General features: G+C 44.7%; 1 protein-coding gene across 34 annotated transcripts in view; it reads right to left on the bottom strand.

Moving 5' to 3' along the window:
- Nucleotides 1-19,882, bottom strand: part of GBF1 (golgi brefeldin A resistant guanine nucleotide exchange factor 1) — a 154,193-nt gene that overhangs the window by 27,942 nt on the left and 106,369 nt on the right. For 15 of the 34 annotated variants that reach the window (XR_012418170.1, XR_012418171.1, XM_045361450.3 and 12 more), the window contains 5 exons: nt 9,418-9,549; nt 3,232-3,350; nt 2,655-2,763; nt 2,088-2,148; nt 953-1,007 (listed from right to left, as the gene is read on the bottom strand). Coding sequence is in view for 30 of the 34 variants with exons in the window: in XM_045361450.3 (XP_045217385.1) it covers nt 953-1,007; nt 2,088-2,148; nt 2,655-2,763; nt 3,232-3,350; nt 9,418-9,549 (476 nt within the window). In the remaining 4 variants the exon portion in view is untranslated. Of the gene's footprint in view, nt 1-136; nt 236-952; nt 1,008-2,087; nt 2,149-2,654; nt 2,764-3,231; nt 3,351-9,417; nt 9,550-19,882 lie in introns of those variants that run through there. The other 19 variants (XR_012418168.1, XR_012418169.1, XM_045361445.3 and 16 more) reach the window with 5 other exon arrangements.

Here is a 19,882-nt window from a genome sequence, read left to right as displayed (position 1 = left end):
TTCTTCCAAAGCCGTGCTGTGTTACTAGGGAAGGGTAAATTGTGCTCTATACAATGGAAATGGGACCCAGGTGTTACATATACAAAATAAACATTTAAAGAAATAAAAAAGGGAAGGGAGAGAGAGCGAGAGAGACCTTGAGGTTCTTAAAGAGTAGTACCCTCTCTAACTGGTTCAGGGCTTTGGTCTGCTCCCCACTACTTAGCTCCAGTTTGTTGAGGAGACATGGAGATATCTGCGAAAGACAGGCAAACGCACGATTTAAACAGAGTGAAATAAACTCAGACACACACCAACAGGGCACAGGGCAGGAATGGGGATGGATGGCAGGGGAGAGGAGAAGGTCAGGTGCATGCACCACACAACTAAGGGTCATTTCCATAGGTAAGACCTCTTAGGGCTGCAAGCAGAATCCTCATCAAAGGCCTGTGAAGTCCAGGGCTTCAGTTCAAGATAGAAAGAAGCCATTCTTTTGACCACCATTCTTCTCCTAGCAGTTTAAGAACCCTTTAGTTCTTAAATGTCTGGAGTCAAGCTTGACTAATTTCTTCAATACAGACTAGCACAATCAAGAGTCCAGTCTAATTCAGCATTGAGGTAGGATTTGGGACACAGCCTTTCTAGGCCTTCTACGTGCGGATAAGGCTAAATTTTGAGGGGATGCAGGACTTTCATCTTTGTCAACAGACATTTTTAGCCAAGACTGATGGGTACCATGCAGTCTCCATGAAGAACTGGCTCACCAGCTGACATGGTGGTTCAAAGATAGGCCAGAGTGGAAAAGCTGGGGAAGGGATATATCTGGGAGATAATATATTTCTCACTAAAGGAGTGAGAGCTACTTTTAGATTCCAAGCAAAGCATATCTTTGCAAAGCAAGGTTACCCCAAGGCACTGAAGTTGGGAGATTATGGTTTGGATGAGGGACAGCAGATCAGCTCTCACATCATACCTTCTTCATGTTGGTCCCCACATAGTTCTTGGGTTCTTCTTTAAACTGAGGTAACCTATAAGATAGAGAATCCATCAACTGTCATTAGGGATAATGACAAATGTCCCCCTCCATGCCAGCCACAAACCAAAGGTGCTCTGAGCCAGAGCATGCCCTGTGTCTTAGAAAAGGCTACAAAAGAGAAGCAGACTAATTTCACCCTTTTCAGAGCTTCATTAAAGAGCCACAGGAATCGGGGGATGTGTGACATGGACAAAAGGAGGTAGTCGTGAGAGCAAGGTAAGTGCCCTTGGAGTGTGGAGGCTCTTTTTATCCTAAGACTGATTCCTTCCTGCTTATATTCACTTGGCAAATACTGCTGCCAAGAGATGGGGGGAGGGCAGTCTATCAAAACCCTAGGAGAGTAGGCAAAAGGGAAGAATTAACAGGCAGGTTGAAGTTTTGAAACCAGTAAATTTGAGCCTGAGGAGTAAAAAATTCTTTGCAGCAGGGTCCAAGGGCAGTCTAGTCTGTAGATAATAAGGATTATTATCTATAGATCTGAGAGCAAAAAGAAATCCCAGAGGAAGGTTTGAAGCCATTGCCTCAGCTCTTCTGTGAGTCTGTTGAAAGGAGGTGCAGGAAACAGGCCTAGTATAAAAGGCCTCCTAGGCCCTAGGCTAAGGGCCTTACCTAAGGGTAACCAACCATCTTGGTTTGCCTGGGACTGAGAGGGGTTTGCCAGGATGCAGAACTTTTAGTGCTGAAATCAGGACAGTCCCGGGCAAATCACAATTGCTGGTCACCCTAACCTTGGCCCTCTCCCACAGAAATCAGGATCCCTTGAGTTTGGCTTCCTCTCTGGGTTCCCTTTCCCAGCTGCTACCTGCACAGAAACAAACACAAATTTGGGAAGCATAATGAGGTCTGCTGGCCTATACTAAATAACCCTCTGCCTCCACCTGAGGCGAAATCAGCTCCCTCCTCCTCCTCCCTTGCTCAGTAACCCTGGGCATAGAGAACTACCCCCAATCCATAATCCCAGTGGCCTCTGATGTGGCTGTGGGGTTGGCCAGGTCCCTGATGTGGCTGTGTGGAAGCAGGCAGACTCAAGAGGCCTGGGCAGCCGGGCTGAAGCAAACAGCAGCAGGTTTACCTTGTGAAGAGCAGCTGCACCATGTCTACGAGAGTGTGCTCTGCGGATTTTCTCAATAACTCTGCACAGGCAAAAACAAATAACACAGGTGTCATTACTTGCTGTGCTATTATCAAGAGGGTTCTCAGAGCAGACTCCCCTCCAAACCCTGTTTACCAAGGATTATGCCAAACTTATTAAAACCAGCTCCAGCTCAGCCTGGCAGCCATAACTTTACTGGCCCACTAGGTGGCACTACTGAGTCAGGGAAAAAAGGGGAGGGATAGATGTGTTCTGGGGGGTTTGTAGGTTGGTGTCAATCCCACAAACCCCAAGAGAGGGTGATTTGGTGCCTGGGCTAAGTCAATCTGGGATCCATCCCAACTCCTGCCCTGGCATAATGGGCTGAGGTCTCTACTCTAGCTTCACAATATTCAAGTACAGAGATTTCTTCTAGACCCTTATGATTGCATGATAGATGATGGAGAAGTCCTGAATTTTCCATCTCTCTGGGAAGACAGCCTCCTGTATTCATACTCAAGACACTGGCCCCAGGAATGGTGAAGGGGCTAATATCCAAGCACTTACCACTGAGCCTCATTTCAAAGCAGATCCGGAAGCAAGACTGCATAATCTCACACACAGATTCATTGGTTAGGTGGGCACCCACTGGGGTTAGCAGCAGAGTCCGTAGAACCTATCAGGAAGAAAAAGGAATTACTGTGATAAACAAGGTACTGAGAGGTACTCAAGGGTAAGAGAGAGTGGTTAGCAAGAATGCTGACCTCACCTCAGCTTGGTCGAGAGGTCTCCAAGGAGCTCGTCCTGGGAATTGTTTCTTCACTTTTTATGACCCTGACATATTTCAGAACTCATTCCAGCCCTAGCCCGTGAGCCCAAGAGATGGACGGCACAAATACAGTCTGCCAGAGGTACAAGTGTATTTAAGGCTTCTGGTATTTGATATCACTTCATATAAAGCTTTCACTGATTTTCCTTGGAAAAAGCTTTTACTTTGGGTACCCCAGCTGTTTGTTTGGAAACAAAGTAGCTCCCCTAAGCCCCAGTGAAGTCAAAACACAGCTTCATGCTGTGGGCAGAGTAAGTAGAGTCCGCGGCACCAGCCCCTGGCCATTAGCCTAATTGCTATTTCCCTCTCCCTTACCTGAAGGATTTTCATCAGGACAACTTCATCACTAGCAGGATCTGTGCCCACAAAACGAGCATGGGTGACAGCATCTGCCATGTTCTCCATGCCCTCTGCTGTGCCCTCATGGGTGGGATCTGCTCCAGCAAAAAAGGAAAGATTAAGTGATGTGGAGAGGAGAGAGATAAAAGGTAAGGCAGCCCGTCTAGCTTTGAGAGACAATTTTTCCTCTCTAGTTCCCTAACCCATGACTCCTTGAGCTACATGAGAATTGCCCACAACTGAATTTTTTTTTTTTTTTTTGAGACAGAGTCTCGCTTTGTCGACCAGGTTGGAGTGCAATGACGTGATCTCAGCTCACTGCAACCTCTGCCTCTTGGGTTCAAGCGATTTTCCTGCCTTAGCCTCTCGAGTAGCTGGTGTTACAGGTGCCCGTCACCACACCCAGCTAATTTTTTTGTACTTTTAGTAGAGATGGGGTTTTGCCATGTTGGCCAGGCTGGTCTCGAACTCATGACCTCAGGTGATCCACCCACCTAGGTCTCCCAAAGTGCTGGGATTACAGGTGTGAGCCAGTGCGCCCGGCCCCATAACTGGTTTTAACAAGCTCCTCAACACAAAATCTACTGGGTAAAACTGTGGTTCTCAATTGCTGGGCCCACACCAAAAAGTTTTGATTTTGTATGCCCAGAGTGGGGCCTGAGAATTTGTGTTTCTAACAAGACCCCAGTTGAAGTTAAACACTGCCAAGCAGGGGACCATACTCTGGGAATCACTAGTACAAATCTACTAATTTCATAGAGGAGGAGCCTGGAAATAAGAGTTTTTGACTCAGAACAAGAACTAAGTAGGGTCAAAGCTTTGAATGCCAAGGTTGTGGCCTTTTCTCCTTTCATCTTTCAACACAGCTTCTCTCTCTGGTTGCTTTTGGAGTTTTGTGTTCAGGCACAACTGAATTAGGAGAGCAGGAGGAGGAAATGAACACTCACTGCTGCCAATACTCATATCCAGGTGCCACGTGACAGCAGATCAAAGACCTTTTTTTGAGACGGAGTTTCGCTCTTGTTGGCAGGCTGGTGTGCTATGGCGCAATCTTGGCTCACTGCAACCTCCGTCTCCTGGGTCAAGCGATTCTCCTGCCTCAGGCTTCCCGAGTAGCTGGGATTATAGGCATGCACCACCACGCCTGGCTAATTTTGTATTTTTAGTAGAGACGGGGTTTCTCCATGTTGGTCAGGCTGGTCTCGAACTCCCGACCTCAGGCGATCCGCCAGCCTCGGCCTCCCAAAGTACTGGGATTACAGGCGTGATGCCCAGCCCAAAGACCTCTTCTTTAAGTTTCATTCTTATTTAAAATAATATGCAAGAATCCTGTTTCCAGCTTAACAGGCATTAGGAGAGAAAAAAGATAAACTAAACAGAACTGGAGGTTGACTAGCTAGGGGGCAGGCGGGAGGGAGGATTTCAGCTGTACAGAATAAGAGGGGAGAAGCTAGAGGTCGGACAACCAGCACCATGCTGGAAATGAACACAAATACTATCAAGCAGGGAACTCAGCTCCCATTTCATTCATGTATTAAATAGCCACGAGAAATAGCCAAATAAGTTGTCACCATCAAGGGTCTTGCCTAGCTCCTGCCCTAGGTCTGCTCTGAAGGATCCTTTCCAGGGCTGTTTAGTTCTAAAAGGGAAGCCTAAGTAGGGGGAAAGGGCAGGCATATGAAAAAGCTTTGCAAGTGACAGAGAAAGTTGCTCCAGAGGTGGCACGGCGTAATGCAGGAACACCTCCTAATTTTAGTCACAGGAATTATAAGATATTATTATTTTCTTTCTCTCTCTCTCTTTTTTTTTTTAATTGAGACAGAGTCTCACTCTGTCACCCAGGCTAGATGGAGTCCAGTGGCGTGATCTCGGATCATTGCAACCTCTGCCTCCTGGATTCAAGCAATTCTCCTGCCTCAGCCTCCCGAGTAGCTGGGATTACAGGTGCCCACCACCACCCAGCAATTTTGGTATTTTTAGTAGGGACAGGGTTTCACCATGTTGGCCAGGCTGGTCTTGAACTCCTGACCTCAGGTGATCCACCCACCCTGGCCTCCCAAAGTATTGGGATTACAGGTGTGGGCCACTGTGCCCAGCCCATTTTCTCTTTCTTGGTACCTGAAATCAGGGAGTTCCTGAGTCTAAAGCTCAGGGGATGGCTGAGAATCCCAAAGTATTGGGATTACAGGTGTGGGCCACTGAGCCCAGCCCATTTTCTCTTTCTTGGTACCTGAAATCAGGGAGTTCCTGAGTCTAAAGCTCAGGGAATGGCTGAGAACCCAAACATGTCTGTAGTCCTAGCTACTGAGGAGGCTGAGGTAGAAGGGTCACTTGAGCCCCAGAGGTCAAGGCAACAGTAAGCCATGATCGCACCACTGCACTCCAACCTGGGCAACAGAGTGAACTCTGTCTCAACAAAAACCCATAAAAAATAAAAAGGCAGACTAGAGTGACAGCTCTTTGACAAGAACCATAGGCAAGGCTTGCTAGCAACCCATGAAATCAGTGGCACAAAAATTCTGGTCTGGCAGCCGTATGGGGCCAAACAAAAGGCCAGTCCTTGAAAGAGGATCTAAAATAATCCCTGAAACCTTGGATCACAGGAGCAAGAGGTAGGAGTTTTCTTCTAGAAGAGCAGCCTAAACCCTTCTTTAAAATGTCCTCCTCTTCTGGCTACTCTGGAACCAACTTCAGGGAAATCTGCCAATCCCATCTCCTTTGCTTTTTTGGCTTTCATACACTCCTTCCTGCTCTTTTTTTCATGCCCACTGCAATCACCACCTCCAGCATTCTCCTTTCCCACCACAGGAAACTCCAATGACCAGCTGGCCTGAGGTCTCCAATGACCAGCCCGTCTGCCAAGTCCAGGAAGGGGAGAGAGTAACACCAACAAGACAGCAGAGAGAAAAGGCACAGCAGCGGCAGTCACGGGAGGCTGTGAAGAGAGATGACCTGCAGGTGGTGCTCAGGGCAAGGCTGGAAGTGGCTGGGCCTGATTTTGTTTAGGAAAAGTATGAAGCTGGGACTAGGATGTCAGAGAGGCTGAGGCACCTGTTCAGAAGCTAGCTGGTACCCAGGATTCCGGCTCAGGATCCTGAATGTATCAGCTAAGCAAATCCAACATTTCTAGAATAGATAAAGGGTTTTCTTGCCCTGAACTGAAGACTATTTTCTTTTCTGGCTAGCTAAAGCCTGAACCTTATATTTTGTCTCCCTACTTAAGAAACAAAGACAGCTGCCTGTTTTCTATGTTCTTCATCCTTGTACACGGGCTGCCAATCAGGGAAATGAATTCCCGAATTGAGTATCAAGACCAACTAAAAAAGAAATCCAAAGAAAGACACCATGAACAAATTTAGAGATAAACTATAGATTAGGGGAAATATTTGGCCTAGATTAGAAGCAAATATTTGTAATGCTATGATAGGCAATGGGTTAATATTCATACCATACAAAGAACTCGTACACATTGACATGAAAAACAAACACAACTCAATTTAAAAAAGAAGTGAAGACAGGAAATTCAAATGTTCAGCCTCCAGGAAATAAAAACAACAAGAGGCTGGGTACAATGGCTCATGTCTGTAATCCCAGCAATTTGGGAGGCCAAGGTGATGGATCTCTTGAGCTCAGGAGCTCAAGACCAGCCTGGGCAACATGGAGAAACTCCATTTCTACTAAAACTACAAAAACTAGCTGAGTGTGGTGGCGTGTGCCTATAGTCCCAGCTACTTGAGAGGCGGAGGTGGGAGGATCACCTGAGCCCAATGGTCAAGGCTGCAGTGAGCCGTGATTGTGCCACTGCACTCCAGCACGGGTGACAGAGCAAGACCCTGTCTCAAAAAATAAAAAGAAAATACCACTTTTTACCTACCAAGTTGGCACAAATAAAACTGATAATATTCAGTGCTGATGACAGGGTAAGGAAGTAGAAATTCTCAGTCACTGCTGGTGGAAGTGTAAATGATATAACCTTTTGGGGAAGCAAACTGGTAATAGCTATAAAAATGTAATATGCACATGGTCTTTAATCCAGAAATCCCAAGTTCAGAAATCTTTCATACAAGAGTAAAATTAGTAATAAGGGGCCGGGCACGGTGGCTCACGCCTGTAATCCCAGCACTTTGGGTGGCCGAGGCGGGTGGATCACGAGGTCAGGAGTTCGAGACCAACCTGGCCAATATGGTGAAACCCCGTCTCTACTAAAAATACAAAAATTAGCTGGCGCGGTGGCACAATATGGTGAAACCCCATCTCAAAAAAAAAAAAATTATTAATAAGGACATGTGATCAAGGGTGCTTATATTAGCATTATTTATGACTTCACTAGGAAACAATCTTAAATATTAAGAATGAGCACATGAATTGTGTTATATCTATATTACACTATGAAAATTATAGAGTTACTAAAAAAAAATCATACAAGGGGCGAGGGGAGAGAGAAATGGGGAGTTATTGGTTAACGTTAACTCCCCATTATGTTAAGTTTCTATTTGGGGTAATAAAAACGTTTGGGAAATAGATGGTGGTGATGGCTGCACAACATTGTGAATGTAATTAATGCCAATTAATTGTAAGCTGAAACTGATGGGAATGGCAAGTTTTATATATATTTTCTACAATATAAAAGAATAAATCAGATGAATAGTTATATCATGTACATTTAAGTTAATACTATAGAGGGTTTTTTTTTTTTTTTGAGATGGAGTCTCGCTCTGTCACCCAGGCTGGAGCGCAATGGTGTGATCTCAGCTCACTGCAACCTCTGCCTTCCGGGTCCAAGTGATTCTCCTGCTTCAGCCTCCCGAATAGCTGGGATTACAGGCATGCACCACCATGCCTGGCTAATTTTTGTAGTTTTAGTAGAGATGGGGTTTCACCATGTTAGTCAGGCTGGTCTCGAACTCCTGACCTCGTGATCCGCCCACCTCAGCCTCCCAAAGAGCTGGGATTACAGACATGTGCCACTGTGCCCGAGCAAGTTAATATTATTAAATGAAAAAAGAAAATACGCAGCATATAATCCTATTTTTATTTCATTTTATTCTATTCTCTCTTTTTTTTTTTGAGACAGAGTCTCGCTCTGTCGCTCAGGTTAGAGTACAGTGGTGCGATTTCTGCTCACTGCAAACTCCGCCTCCCGGGTTCAAGCGATTCACTTGCCTTAGCCTCCCAAGTAGCTGGGATTACAGAAGCCCGCCATTGCACCCGGCTAATTTTTGTATTTTTAGTAGAGACAGAGTTTCACCATGTTGGCCAGGCTGGTCTCAAACTCCTGACCTCATGATCCACCCGCCTCAGCAACCCAAAGTGCTAGGCTTACAGGCGTGAGCCACCACACTCGGCTTTATTTCATTTTAAAAAGGGATGGTACTTCATTTATAAAGACATAGAAAAACATAAAGATTCAAACCAGGCTGTTAACACTATTTGCCTAAAGGAGGAGGAGGAACATTCAGAAAGATACAGGAAGGACAATTAACTTTTCTTTTCAATATCTCTTTATTGTCTGTCTTGTTATAATGTACATGCATTATGTCTGAAAAAATAACTTTAAAAATAAACCTATCTAGACCGTGTGCGGTGGCTCAGGCCTGTAATCCCAGCACTTTGGGAGGCCAAGGCGGGCGGATCACGAGGTCAGGAGATCGAGACCATTCTGGCTAACACGGTGAAACCCCGTCTCTACTAAAAATACAAAAAATTAGCCGGGCGTGGTGGCGGGCACCTGTAGTCCCAGCTACTCGGGAGGCTGAGGCAGGAGAATGGCGTGAACCCGGAAGGCGAAGCTTGCAGTGAGCCGAGATCATGCCACTGCACTCCAGCCTGGGCGACAGAGTGAGACTCTGTCTCAAAAAATAAACAAACAAACAAACAAACAAACCTAACCAAACTTCCAAGAGTAAGGTACCATACCCTTAACTCTTTGAAAGCATAGAGAAGCCAGAGTACCAAGGAAACTTCTCCTGCCCTTCCCACCCTGTACAACGTGAGTCAGCTAGCATGATGAATAACCAGTAACAATCCTATTTATCTTCTACAAGAAAAGAAATGACTGGAAAAAATTTCCCACTATCACCAGCTCATTGCCTAAGGCCTAGGCACCCCAGGAAAGGTGGTAAATGAAGTGCTGTGATCATGCAACAAAGCCTGAGCTCTTACCTATGAGTGCATAGGACAGGAACTTGTTGACAGAGGTGAGTGCCAGTCCAGTGATAGGGCCAGTGGTATCTTCAGAGCGAATCACTTCCAGAAAAGGACGAAGGAATACATTGGGCTCAATCTCTGAGAGTTCTGCAAGAAAATAAACAAAAATGAAGAGGTATCATCTAAGAGAAGCAAAACCCTGGAAAAAGGTTCTTGTTTGTGCCATGAGGCTAGAGGTCCTTGTTGTTGGGTCAATCTTCTTCCCTCTGGATTACCTTGAATCAAATCCCAGACACTGTATCATTTTATCTGTAACATTTTCAGTACATAGATCTAAAAGATTAGGAATCTTAAAAAAAGAACAAACCACAATATTATCTTTTTTCTTTTTTTTTTTTTTTGGTGAGACAGAGTCCTGCTCTGGAGTGCAGTGGCATGATCTCAGCTCACTGCAAACCTCCACGTCCAGGGCTCTAGTCCCTCAGGCTCCTCAGTAGCTGGGACTACAGGCGTCTGTCACCACACCCAGATAATTTTTTCTTTTTTTAGGGGGGGGGGGACGGAGTCTCGCTCTGTCACCCAGGCTGGAGTGCAGTGGCTCGATCTTGGCTCACGGCACGCTCTGCCTTCCGGGTTCACGCCATTCTCCTGCCTCAGCCTCCCAAGTAGCTGGGACTACAAGCGCCCGCCACCACGCCCGGCTAATTTTTTGTATTTTTTAGTAGAAACGGGGTTTCACCGTGTTAGCCAGGATGGTCTTGATCTCCTGACCTTGTGATCCGCCCGCCTCGGCCTCCCAAAGCACTGGGATTACAGGTGTGAGCCACCGCGCCCAGCCTTTTTTTTTTCTTAAACGGAGTCTCGCTCTGTCGTCCAGGTGGGAGTGCAGTGGCGTGATCTCGGCTCACTGCAAGCTCCACCTCCTGGGTTCGTGCCATTCTCCTGCCTCAGCCTCCCAAGCAGCTGGGACTACAGGCGCCCACCACCACGCCCAGCTAATTTTTTACATTTTTAGTAGAGACGGTGTTTCACCATGTTAGCCAGGATGGTCTCAACTCCTGACCTCGTGATCCGCCCGCCTCAGCCTCCCAAAGTGGTGGGATTACAGGCGTGAGCCACTAATTTTGTATTTTTAGTAGAGATGGGGTTATGCCATGTTGCCCAGGTTGGTCTCGAACTCCTGAGCTCAAGCAATGTGCCCGCCTTGGCCTCCCAAAGAGCTAGGATTACAGGTGTGAGCCACCGTGCCTGGCCCATAATATTGTGCTTAAAGAGTTAACAAATGGTTAAAATGGTAAAATTTGCATTATATGTATTTTATCACAATTTAAAAAAATTAACAATAATTCTTCAATATCATCAAATATTGTGAGTCAATTTTCCACGCCCATTTCACCACCCTCCCATGATATAAATAGGTAACGTCATCTTGGGTAGAGCCAATGTGACCCTTAGGTCCAAAGGTGGATTCCTGTCTTTATGTCCTTTGCTGTTATGGTCAGGGCCACTTCTCTTAGAGAAAGAGTGCAGCATATTCCAGGAGGGTGAGAGGAAACTTTGAAGTTTATAGTCCCTTGCTGAAAAATAAGTTTAACAAGAACAAAAGGCTGGGCAGTCTCTCAGTCGTGGAGGCAGTCTGTAATCTTGGAAGTTCGTAACCACTCTCCAGCCTGTTTCCTTCCTAGAGTAAGCAGAGAACTAACTGCTCTGAGATGAAGGGGCAATTGATAATCTTTATTTCACAGATGAGAAAAGGCTCAGATCAAATACATGCTTGGTCCCAAATCATACAACTAATATGCAGAGCTGGGATTTGAACCAGCCTATATGGTTCCAAAACTTGGAAAACCCCTTCATCTATTCTACCTGAATAGATGAAATTTTACACCTGAATTTAGAAGATTCCATTCCAGGTCAAAGAATACTACACTGTACTTGTTCTACCCTACTCTGCCCAGCATTTAAATTTGTTTTTCTAGATTGTGCTGTGCTTTCATCTTTTAGAGACCAGCTCCCTAAAAGGTTTCCTAAAGAGACCAAAAATGTTTAGGGATGTGATCTAGGCTGTCCCATCTTTAGAGACAAAAGCAGAGTTTCCTAAGCACTTTCATTTTCATGCAAATATAGGGAGCTGCCTACTCAATTCCTATCACCCCCCCTCCTCCCTGGGTAAACATTCCCTGGGCCCGGCTGCTCCTCAGATTAATGCTTTAATTAATTGGCAGATTGGGTAGCATTTTCCAAGCTTGTCTGTACAGTGATCACATCAGCTGTAAAAAACCTGCTTCTCTTCCCCCACTACCCCCACCTAGAGATGTAAAATTTACAGAAAAAACCTAGAGAAGAACGTGTGTGTGTGTGTGTGTGTGTGTGTGTGTGTGTGTGTGTGTTAGTGGTGATGGTGGTGGGGTTGAGATAGAAGGAATTTAAAATATTTGGAAAAACTGAAATACATAACATACTTGAAAAAAGCACATAAAAGGGCCGGGCGCGGTGGCTCACACCTGTAATCTCAGCACTTTGGGAGGCCGAGGCGGGAGGATCATGAGGTCAGGAGATCGAGACCATCCTGGCTAGCACGGTGAAACCCCGTCTCTACTAAAAATACAAAAAAATTAGCTGGGTGTGGTGGCGGGCGCCTGTAGTCCCAGCTACTTGGGAGGCTGAGGCAGGAGAATGGTGTGAACCCAGTAGATGGAGTTTGCAGTGAGCTGAGCTTGTGCCATTGCACTCCAGCCTGGGTGAGAGAGCAAGACTCCGTCTTAAAAAAAAAAAAAAAGGCACACAAAAAATGTAAAGTAATCTAGTCTTGCTGCTTTAGGCACATAAATTATGTACAATTTGGTCTGTTATCTTAAAAGTGGTCATGTGGTATATTTGACATATAAAAGTCTAGAGGAAAAAACTCTTTGTGAATTGGGACAGGTACAGATTTTCTGTGATTTCATTTAGTTGCTACAACTATATACTTGCTTCATGTCTTCCTTCATGGTGAAAGAATAGGGCAGTTTTACATCTGGGATCCACACTTCTAGAGTGATGTGCATTCAGTCTCTTTCTGTTAATTTGGTAAAATTAATTCTTTTCTTTAAATGAATGATTTATACAGCATATAATTTTACAGCCAATTTTCAGATTGGCTTCCTTCATTCAACATGATGCCTTTGAAATTTTTCCAAGCTATTGCAGGCTGGAAATATTGATATATTGCATATATATTGATATATATTACATATATCAGTAGCTTGTTTCTTTTTACTGCTGAGTAGTATTCATTACCCGTATGTACCACAGTTTCTTTATCCGTTCACTGGTTGAAGGACGTGTGGGATCTCCAGTTTGGGGCAATTTTGAATGGAGCTGCTATAAACATTCGTGTACCAGTGTTTGTGTGAACACAGGTTTCCACTTCTTTAGGGTAAGTACCCAGGGGTAAGATTCCTGGGTCAAAGGGCAAAGGTGTGTTTAGCTTTACTGTCAAACTCTTTTCCAATGTAATTTTATCACTTTGTATTCCCACTAGCAATAGGAATTCTAGTTTCTCCACATCCTCTTCAGTACTTGGTATTTCAGTGTTTTTACTTAAGCGATTCAAGTATGTAGGTAATAGTATCTCCATGTGGTTTAAATTTGTATTTCTCTAATGACTAATTATGTTGAACATCTTTTCATGTGTTTATTTGCCATCTGTATATCCTTTTGGGTGACATGACTGATCAAGTCTTTTATCCATTATTAAACTAAATTGTTTTCTTACTATTGAGTTTGGAGACTTCTTTATTCTGAATTCAAGTCCTTCAGTAGTGATACAATTATTTGTAAGTATTTTCTCCCAGTCTTAAGCTTATTTTTTTCATTCCCTTAACATCTTTCATAGAACAGACATTTTTACTCTTGATGAAGTCCAATTTACTAATACTTTATGGATTGTGTTTTGGTTTAATGTCTAAATTGACTCTGCCTAATTGCAAGTCACAAAGATTTCCGCCCCCCTCATTTTCTCCTAAAATGTTTACAGATTTATGTTTTCCACCTACGATCTATTTTGAGTTAATTTTTGTATAAGGTGTGAGGTTTAGATTGAGGCTCATTTTTTCTTTGCCTAAGAATTTCCTACCGTTTCCAACAAGTCTCATTAAGTTGTCTTTGCACCTCTGTCAGAAATAAATTGACCAGGCTGCGCACTGGTCCCAGCACTTTGGACGGCTGAGGTGGGTGTATCCCTTGAGTCTAGGAGTTCAAGACCAGCCTGGGGAATACAGTGAGACCGTCTCTATAGAAAATAGTTTTTTAAAAAAGGCGGGTGCGGTGGCTCACGCCTGTAATCCCAGCACTTTGGGACACGGAGGCAGGTGGATCATGAGGTCAGGAGATCAACACCATCCTGGCTAATATGGTGAAACCCCGTCTCTACTAAAAATACAAAAAATTAGCCGGGCGTGGTGGTGGGCGCCTGTAGTCCCAGCTACTCGGGAGGCTGAGGCAGAAGAATGGTGTGAACCCGGGAGGCGGAGCTTACAGTGAGCCGAGATCGCACCATTGCACTCCAGCCTGGGTGACAGAGCAAGACTCTGTCTCAAAAAAAAAAAAAAAAAAAAAAGAAAATTAAAAACAAACAAACAAAAAAAACACGCATGGACCAGGAGCAGTGGCTCATGCCTATAATCCCAGCACTTTGGGAGGCTGAGGTGGGTGGATCACCTGAGGTCAGGAGTTCAAGACCAGACCGGCAAACATGGTGAAACCCCATCTCTACCAAAAAATACAAAAATTAGTGGGGCATGGTGGCACACACCTGTAGACCCAGCTACTGGGGAGGCTAAGGTGAAAGAGTATCTTGAACCCAGGAGGTAAGAGGTTGTAGTGAGCTGAGATCGTGCCACTGCACTCCAGCCTTGGTGACAGAATGAGATCCTGTCTCAAAAAAAAAAAAAAAAAATTAACCAGGCATGATGGCACGTGCCTGTAGTCCCAGCTACTCAGGAGACTGAGGTAGGAGGATTGCTTGAGCCTGGGAGCTTGAGGCTGCAGTGAGCTGTGATCATACCACTGCACTCCAGCCTGGGGTGCAGAGTGAGACCCTGTTCCAAAAAATTAAAATTAAAATTAAATTTGCCATATTTGTGTGAGTCTCTTCTGGGTTCTCTGTTCTGTTTCACTGATCTATGTGTTTAAGTGTGACAACAGCACACTGTGTTAATTATTGTAATTATATACTAAGTCTTTTTTTTTTTTCCTGAGATGGAGTCTTGCTCTGTTGCCCAGGCTGGAGTGCGTGGCTCGATCTTGGCTTACTGCAATCTCGCCTCCTGGGTTCAAGCGATTCTCCTGCCTCAGCCTCCCGAGTAGCTGGGACTACAGGTGCCCGCCACCACACCTGGCTAATTTTTTATATTTTCAGTAGAGACAGGGTTTCACCGTGTTAGCCAAGATGGTCTCGATCTCCTGACCTTGTGATCCGCCCACCTTGGCCTCCCAAAGTGCTGGGATTACAGGCGTGAGCCACTGCACCCGGCCAATTTTTGTATTTTTAGTAACAATGGGGTTTCACCATGTTGGCCAGGATGGTCTCAATCTCTTGACCTTGTGATCCACCCGCTTGGCCTCCCAAAGTGCTGGCATTATAGGCGTGAGCCACTGTGCTTGGCCAATATATACTATGTCTTTTTTTGAAACAGAGTCTCACTCTGTCGCCCAGGCTGGAGGGCAGTGGCATGATCTTGGCTCACTGCAACCTCCACCTCCCGGGTTCAAGCAATTTGCATGCCTCGGCCTCCCGAGTAGCTGGGATTACAGGCACGCACCACCTTGCCTGACTAATTTTTCTATTTTTAGTAGAGACGGGATTTCATCATGTTGGCCAGGCTGGTCTCGAACTCCTGACCTCAGGTGATCCACTCGCCTCGGCCTCCCAAAGTGTTGGGATTACAGGCGTGAGCCACTGCACCCGGCTTATACTAAGTCTTAATAACAGTGGTGTGATTCCTCCAACTTCGTTTTTTTTTCCAATATCATTCTGTGTTCCAATTCCTTTGCCTTTGCATTTCAATTTAAGATAAACTTGCCTTGTTGGAAGTTTGAAAGGAATTGCATTGAGTCTATAGATCAATTTGGGGAGACACAGTATCTTTGCTATGTTGTGCCTACCAATTCATGAACATAGTATGTCTCTCCATTGTTCAGATCTTCTTGGTTTCTCTCATCACTGTATTGATGAGCACCACCATGCCCAGCTAATTTTGTATTTTTAGTAGAGACCGGGTTTCTCCATGTTTGTCAGGCTGGTCTCAAAACTCCCGACCTCAGGTGATCTGCCTGCCTTGGCCTCCCAAAGTGCTGGGATTACAGGCATAAGCCACCGCACCCGGCCAAGGCTCTGTGTGTAACCCTCACACAGCATACAATTTAGTCAATGGACTAGGGATCAGTAGTCTCACTCCTATCAATAGCCAGACATATGATACCCAAGACCTTCATCTGTCAAATTAGATAGTTGAAATCAGCTGGGTGCAGTGGCTCACACCTGTAATCCCAGCACTTTGGGAGGCCGAGGCAAGTGGATCACTTGAGGTCAGGAGTTCGAGACCAGCCTGGCCAACAGAGTGAAACCATGTCTCTACTAAAATACAAAAAAAATTAGCCTGGTGTGGTGGCATCTGACTGTAATCTCAGCTACTTTGGAGGCTGAGGCATGAGAATTGCTTGAACCTGGGAGGCGGAGGCTACAATGAGCTGAGATTGCACCACTGCACTCCAGCCTGGGTGACCAGAGGGAGACTCTGTTTAAAAAAAAAAAAAAAGATTATTAGAATCTATGACTGCTAAGATATATTCATTCCAGCACTTTCATTTTGTAAGTCAGTGCTTTATAGAAACCTACTGATGAAAAACTAGAAGGGCTAAACTTTTTAATGAGCCCACCAGGAACTTTCATTATCATGTCACTTCCCTACCTCTTCCCAAAAAGAGAATCATGATATATAAAGTTAACTTTCCTCAAAGAGTTTTGTCTAGGGAGAACAAGAGTTTTGCTCTCTAGGTTCAACTGATGATTGCCAGGAGCATAAGAGAAGCTTTAATAGGAGCAGCTCTGCAGCACATGGGGTTGGGGGAAAGTTGAACTCCTAGCAGGGCATCACTAGTAAGGATTATTTCTTTTTTTTTTCTTTTTTCTTTTTCTGAGACAGAGTCTTGCTCTGTCACCCAGGCTGGAGTGCAGTGGTGTGATCTTGGCTCACTGCAACCTCTGCCTCCCGGGTTCAAGCGATTCTCCTGCCTCAGCCTCCCAGGTAGTTGGGATTACAGCCGTGTACCACCATGCCCAGCTAATTTTTATATTTTTAGTAGAGACGGGGTTTCTTCATGTTGGCCAGGTTGGTCTCAAACTCCACTCCTGACCTCAGGTGGTCCACCTGCCTCAGCCTCCCAAAGTGCTGTGATTACAGGCATGAACCACTATGTCCAGCCATTAGTAAGGGTATTTCTAATTTAAGGGGTACCTTTTCGTAAACATGTAATTTAAAAACAAACAAATTTGAATTTATAATCCTGGTGAGATGTTCAGATGGTTGTCTAGAATAGTGCTTGTCAAACTATCTGTGGTGAAGAGTCAGTTTTTTTTTTCCTTTATGTCAATCCACTGCAGACCCACAGTTTTATAATATAGAGTGAATTACTAGAAAAATTTAAAAAACATAAAGTCCAACTTTTTATTGCTAGAATCAACATACATGTAACTACTGTCACATTGTTATAAAAAATTTTAAATACTTTTTTTTTTTGAGACGGAGTCTCTGTCACCCAGGCTGGAGTGCAGTGGCCGGATCTCGGCTCACTGCAAGCTCCGCCTCCCGGGTTTACGCCATTCTCCTGCCTCAGCCTCCCGAGTAGCTGGGACTACAGGCGCCCGCCACCTCGCCCGGCTAGTTTTTTTTTTTTTTTTTTGTATTTTTTAGTAGAGACGGGGTTTCACTATGTTAGCCAGGATGGTCTCGATCTCCTGACCTCGTGATCCGCCCGTCTCGGCCTCCCAAAGTGCTGGGATTACAGGCTTGAGCCACCGCGCCTGGCTAATACTTTCAACCTCTGTATATATCTCTTTGTGTACTAAGCAGCAGTTTATAGACTGCATCAGTTTTCTAGGGAACAGTTACTCAGAGATTAAACAGTACCCTAGAAAAATAAGTCATACTTTTTGACTGATCATTCAGGAAAATCCTCCAAATCCTAGGATATTATAGCTACAACAGGGCCTGAAAATAACTTATAATGAGGTAACTGAGATTTAGGGAAGTTAAGTAATTTGTACAAAGCCACTTAGTATTAGAATCAGGACTAGACGCTGAGGGCACTAGGTAGAATCATGGGCTTTCATGGACGATTCAAATCACAGTTCTGCAACTTAATAGCTATGTGACTTTAATTACTTAAGTGTTCTGGGTCTCTAATTGTATTACTTGTAAATGGGTATTAGAGAATTTATAAATTATATTTAAAATAAATAATAGCAACAAACATTCATTGAGCATATACTATGCGCTAGGCATGGTATTAAGCAATTTACACATATTATCTCATTTGATGCATGTAAAACACTTGGTACAATGCATGGAATAAAGTGTATAATAAATATAACTAAGATATTGTTCTAGTTTTTAGCTCTAGAGTCACAGCAGTCCAGTGTTTTCTATATTGTATACCGGTTCATTTCTTTTTTACTTTTGAGACGAAGTCTCGCTCTATCACCAGGCTGGAGTGCAGTGCAGTGGCACAATCTTGGCTCACTGCAACCTCCACCTCCCAGGTTCAAGCAATTCTCCTGGCTCAGCCTCCCGAGTAGCTGGGACTACAGGCACACGCCACCACACCCAGCTAATTTTTGTATTTTTAGTAGAGATGGGGTTTCACCATGTTGGCCAGGATGGTTTTGATCTCCTGACCTCGTGATCCGCCCGCCTTGGCCTCCCAAAGTGCTGGGATTACAGGTGTGAGACATTGCGCCCAGCCACCAGTTCATTTCTTAAAAGTAAATATATATAAAAAAATTCTACCTTTGAATCCTAAACCATAAAAGGAATACAAGTTAAGAATAAATACTGACATAACAGGTAGTTGTTATTTACCGTACAATTTGGGATAGCACTTTTAATTTCTGAGGGCTTCAGCTTTCTCCGAGGTATCAGAGAAAGAACAGGCTTCCTTTTTAAAATGAATTATTAAAGTACTCATCCTCACTTTAGAAGAGTTAACAGTAACAGCAGCAGCTAACATTTATTACCTGTTCCATGCCATGTGCTATGCACTTTACATACCTTCGCTCTTCATAATTAACCCCATTTTGAAGATGAAAACGAGGCTTAGAAAGGATAAGGAGATGTCCCCACCAGCTAAGATCATACAGCTAGCTAGTAGTGGAAATGGGAATCAAATTCAGGTCCATCCGACGCTAAAAGCTCTGCTCGTAGCCACCCAACTTTACTGCTTCCTACGAGGCTAGAACAGAAAGGTTTCTGGTGTCCTATCTCACAGTTCAGCCTGGCTGGGGACTGAGATTCAATTGTCTGGATCTTCTCCAGAAGAGTGAGAACTGCCTGAGTTCTTCAGGAGAAAAGTGCCATGATTCTGCTCATAGTAAGCAGGCTGAATAATTTCACAACCAAGGAGACATCTGACACCCCAGCCAAGCAGCCAAAATTCCCGCCCTGGAAGGCTGTCAACCTCAAGGCACAAACAGTCCAGTAAACACAGAGTACAGATTAGGTAGAGGGGTGCTCTGAAGGTGACTGGTCCATGTTCTAAGACGAACCAGTCATCTGGGGGAAAAAGGGTACAAGGAGGGGAAATCTAATCCCCCATTAGAGAAAACACTTGGGATCCTTCTAGAATCAAATCCAGGTCCAATTTCTGGACAGTCAGTGACAAATTACAACAAGAATTATTAAATTATTTCTGGAGAGGCTCATGAGTCACTTCAACCCAAAGCAAAGTGAAGCCCTTTGGAGATGTCTTGGTGGTGTTCTGCTCATACTGTACTCAATACGACTGGGTAGGGTGCTTCACTCCCCAATTATGACATTAAAACAGAAGTGTCAATTTGGCCCAATGTCTATCTGAGAATCTGCAGATGTCTCCCATTTCTCTTGTCTTCTCAAATGATGAGGTGACCTGTCCAAAACGGGGGTGAATCTTGACTTTTTTTTTTTTTTTTTTTTGAGACGAAGTCTCGCTCTGTCGCCCAGCCTGGAGCACAATGGCACAATTTCGGCTCACTGCAACCTCCGCCTCTCTGGTTCAAGCCATTCTCCTGTCACAGCCTCCCGAGTAGCTGGGACTACAGGTGCCTGCCACCACACTCAGCTAATTTTCTGTATTATTAGTAGAGATGGGGTTTCACTGTGTTAGACAGGATGGTCTCCATCTCCTGACCTCGTGATCTGCCCGCCTCGGCCTCCCAAAGTGCTGGGATTACAGGCGTGAACCA

This window comes from Macaca fascicularis, chromosome 9, assembly GCF_037993035.2.
Source record: "Macaca fascicularis isolate 582-1 chromosome 9, T2T-MFA8v1.1".
NCBI classification, from domain to species: domain Eukaryota; kingdom Metazoa; phylum Chordata; class Mammalia; order Primates; family Cercopithecidae; genus Macaca; species Macaca fascicularis.
The sequence above is the reverse complement of the archived record's forward strand: the minus strand, read 5'-3'. Positions and strand labels throughout refer to the sequence as shown.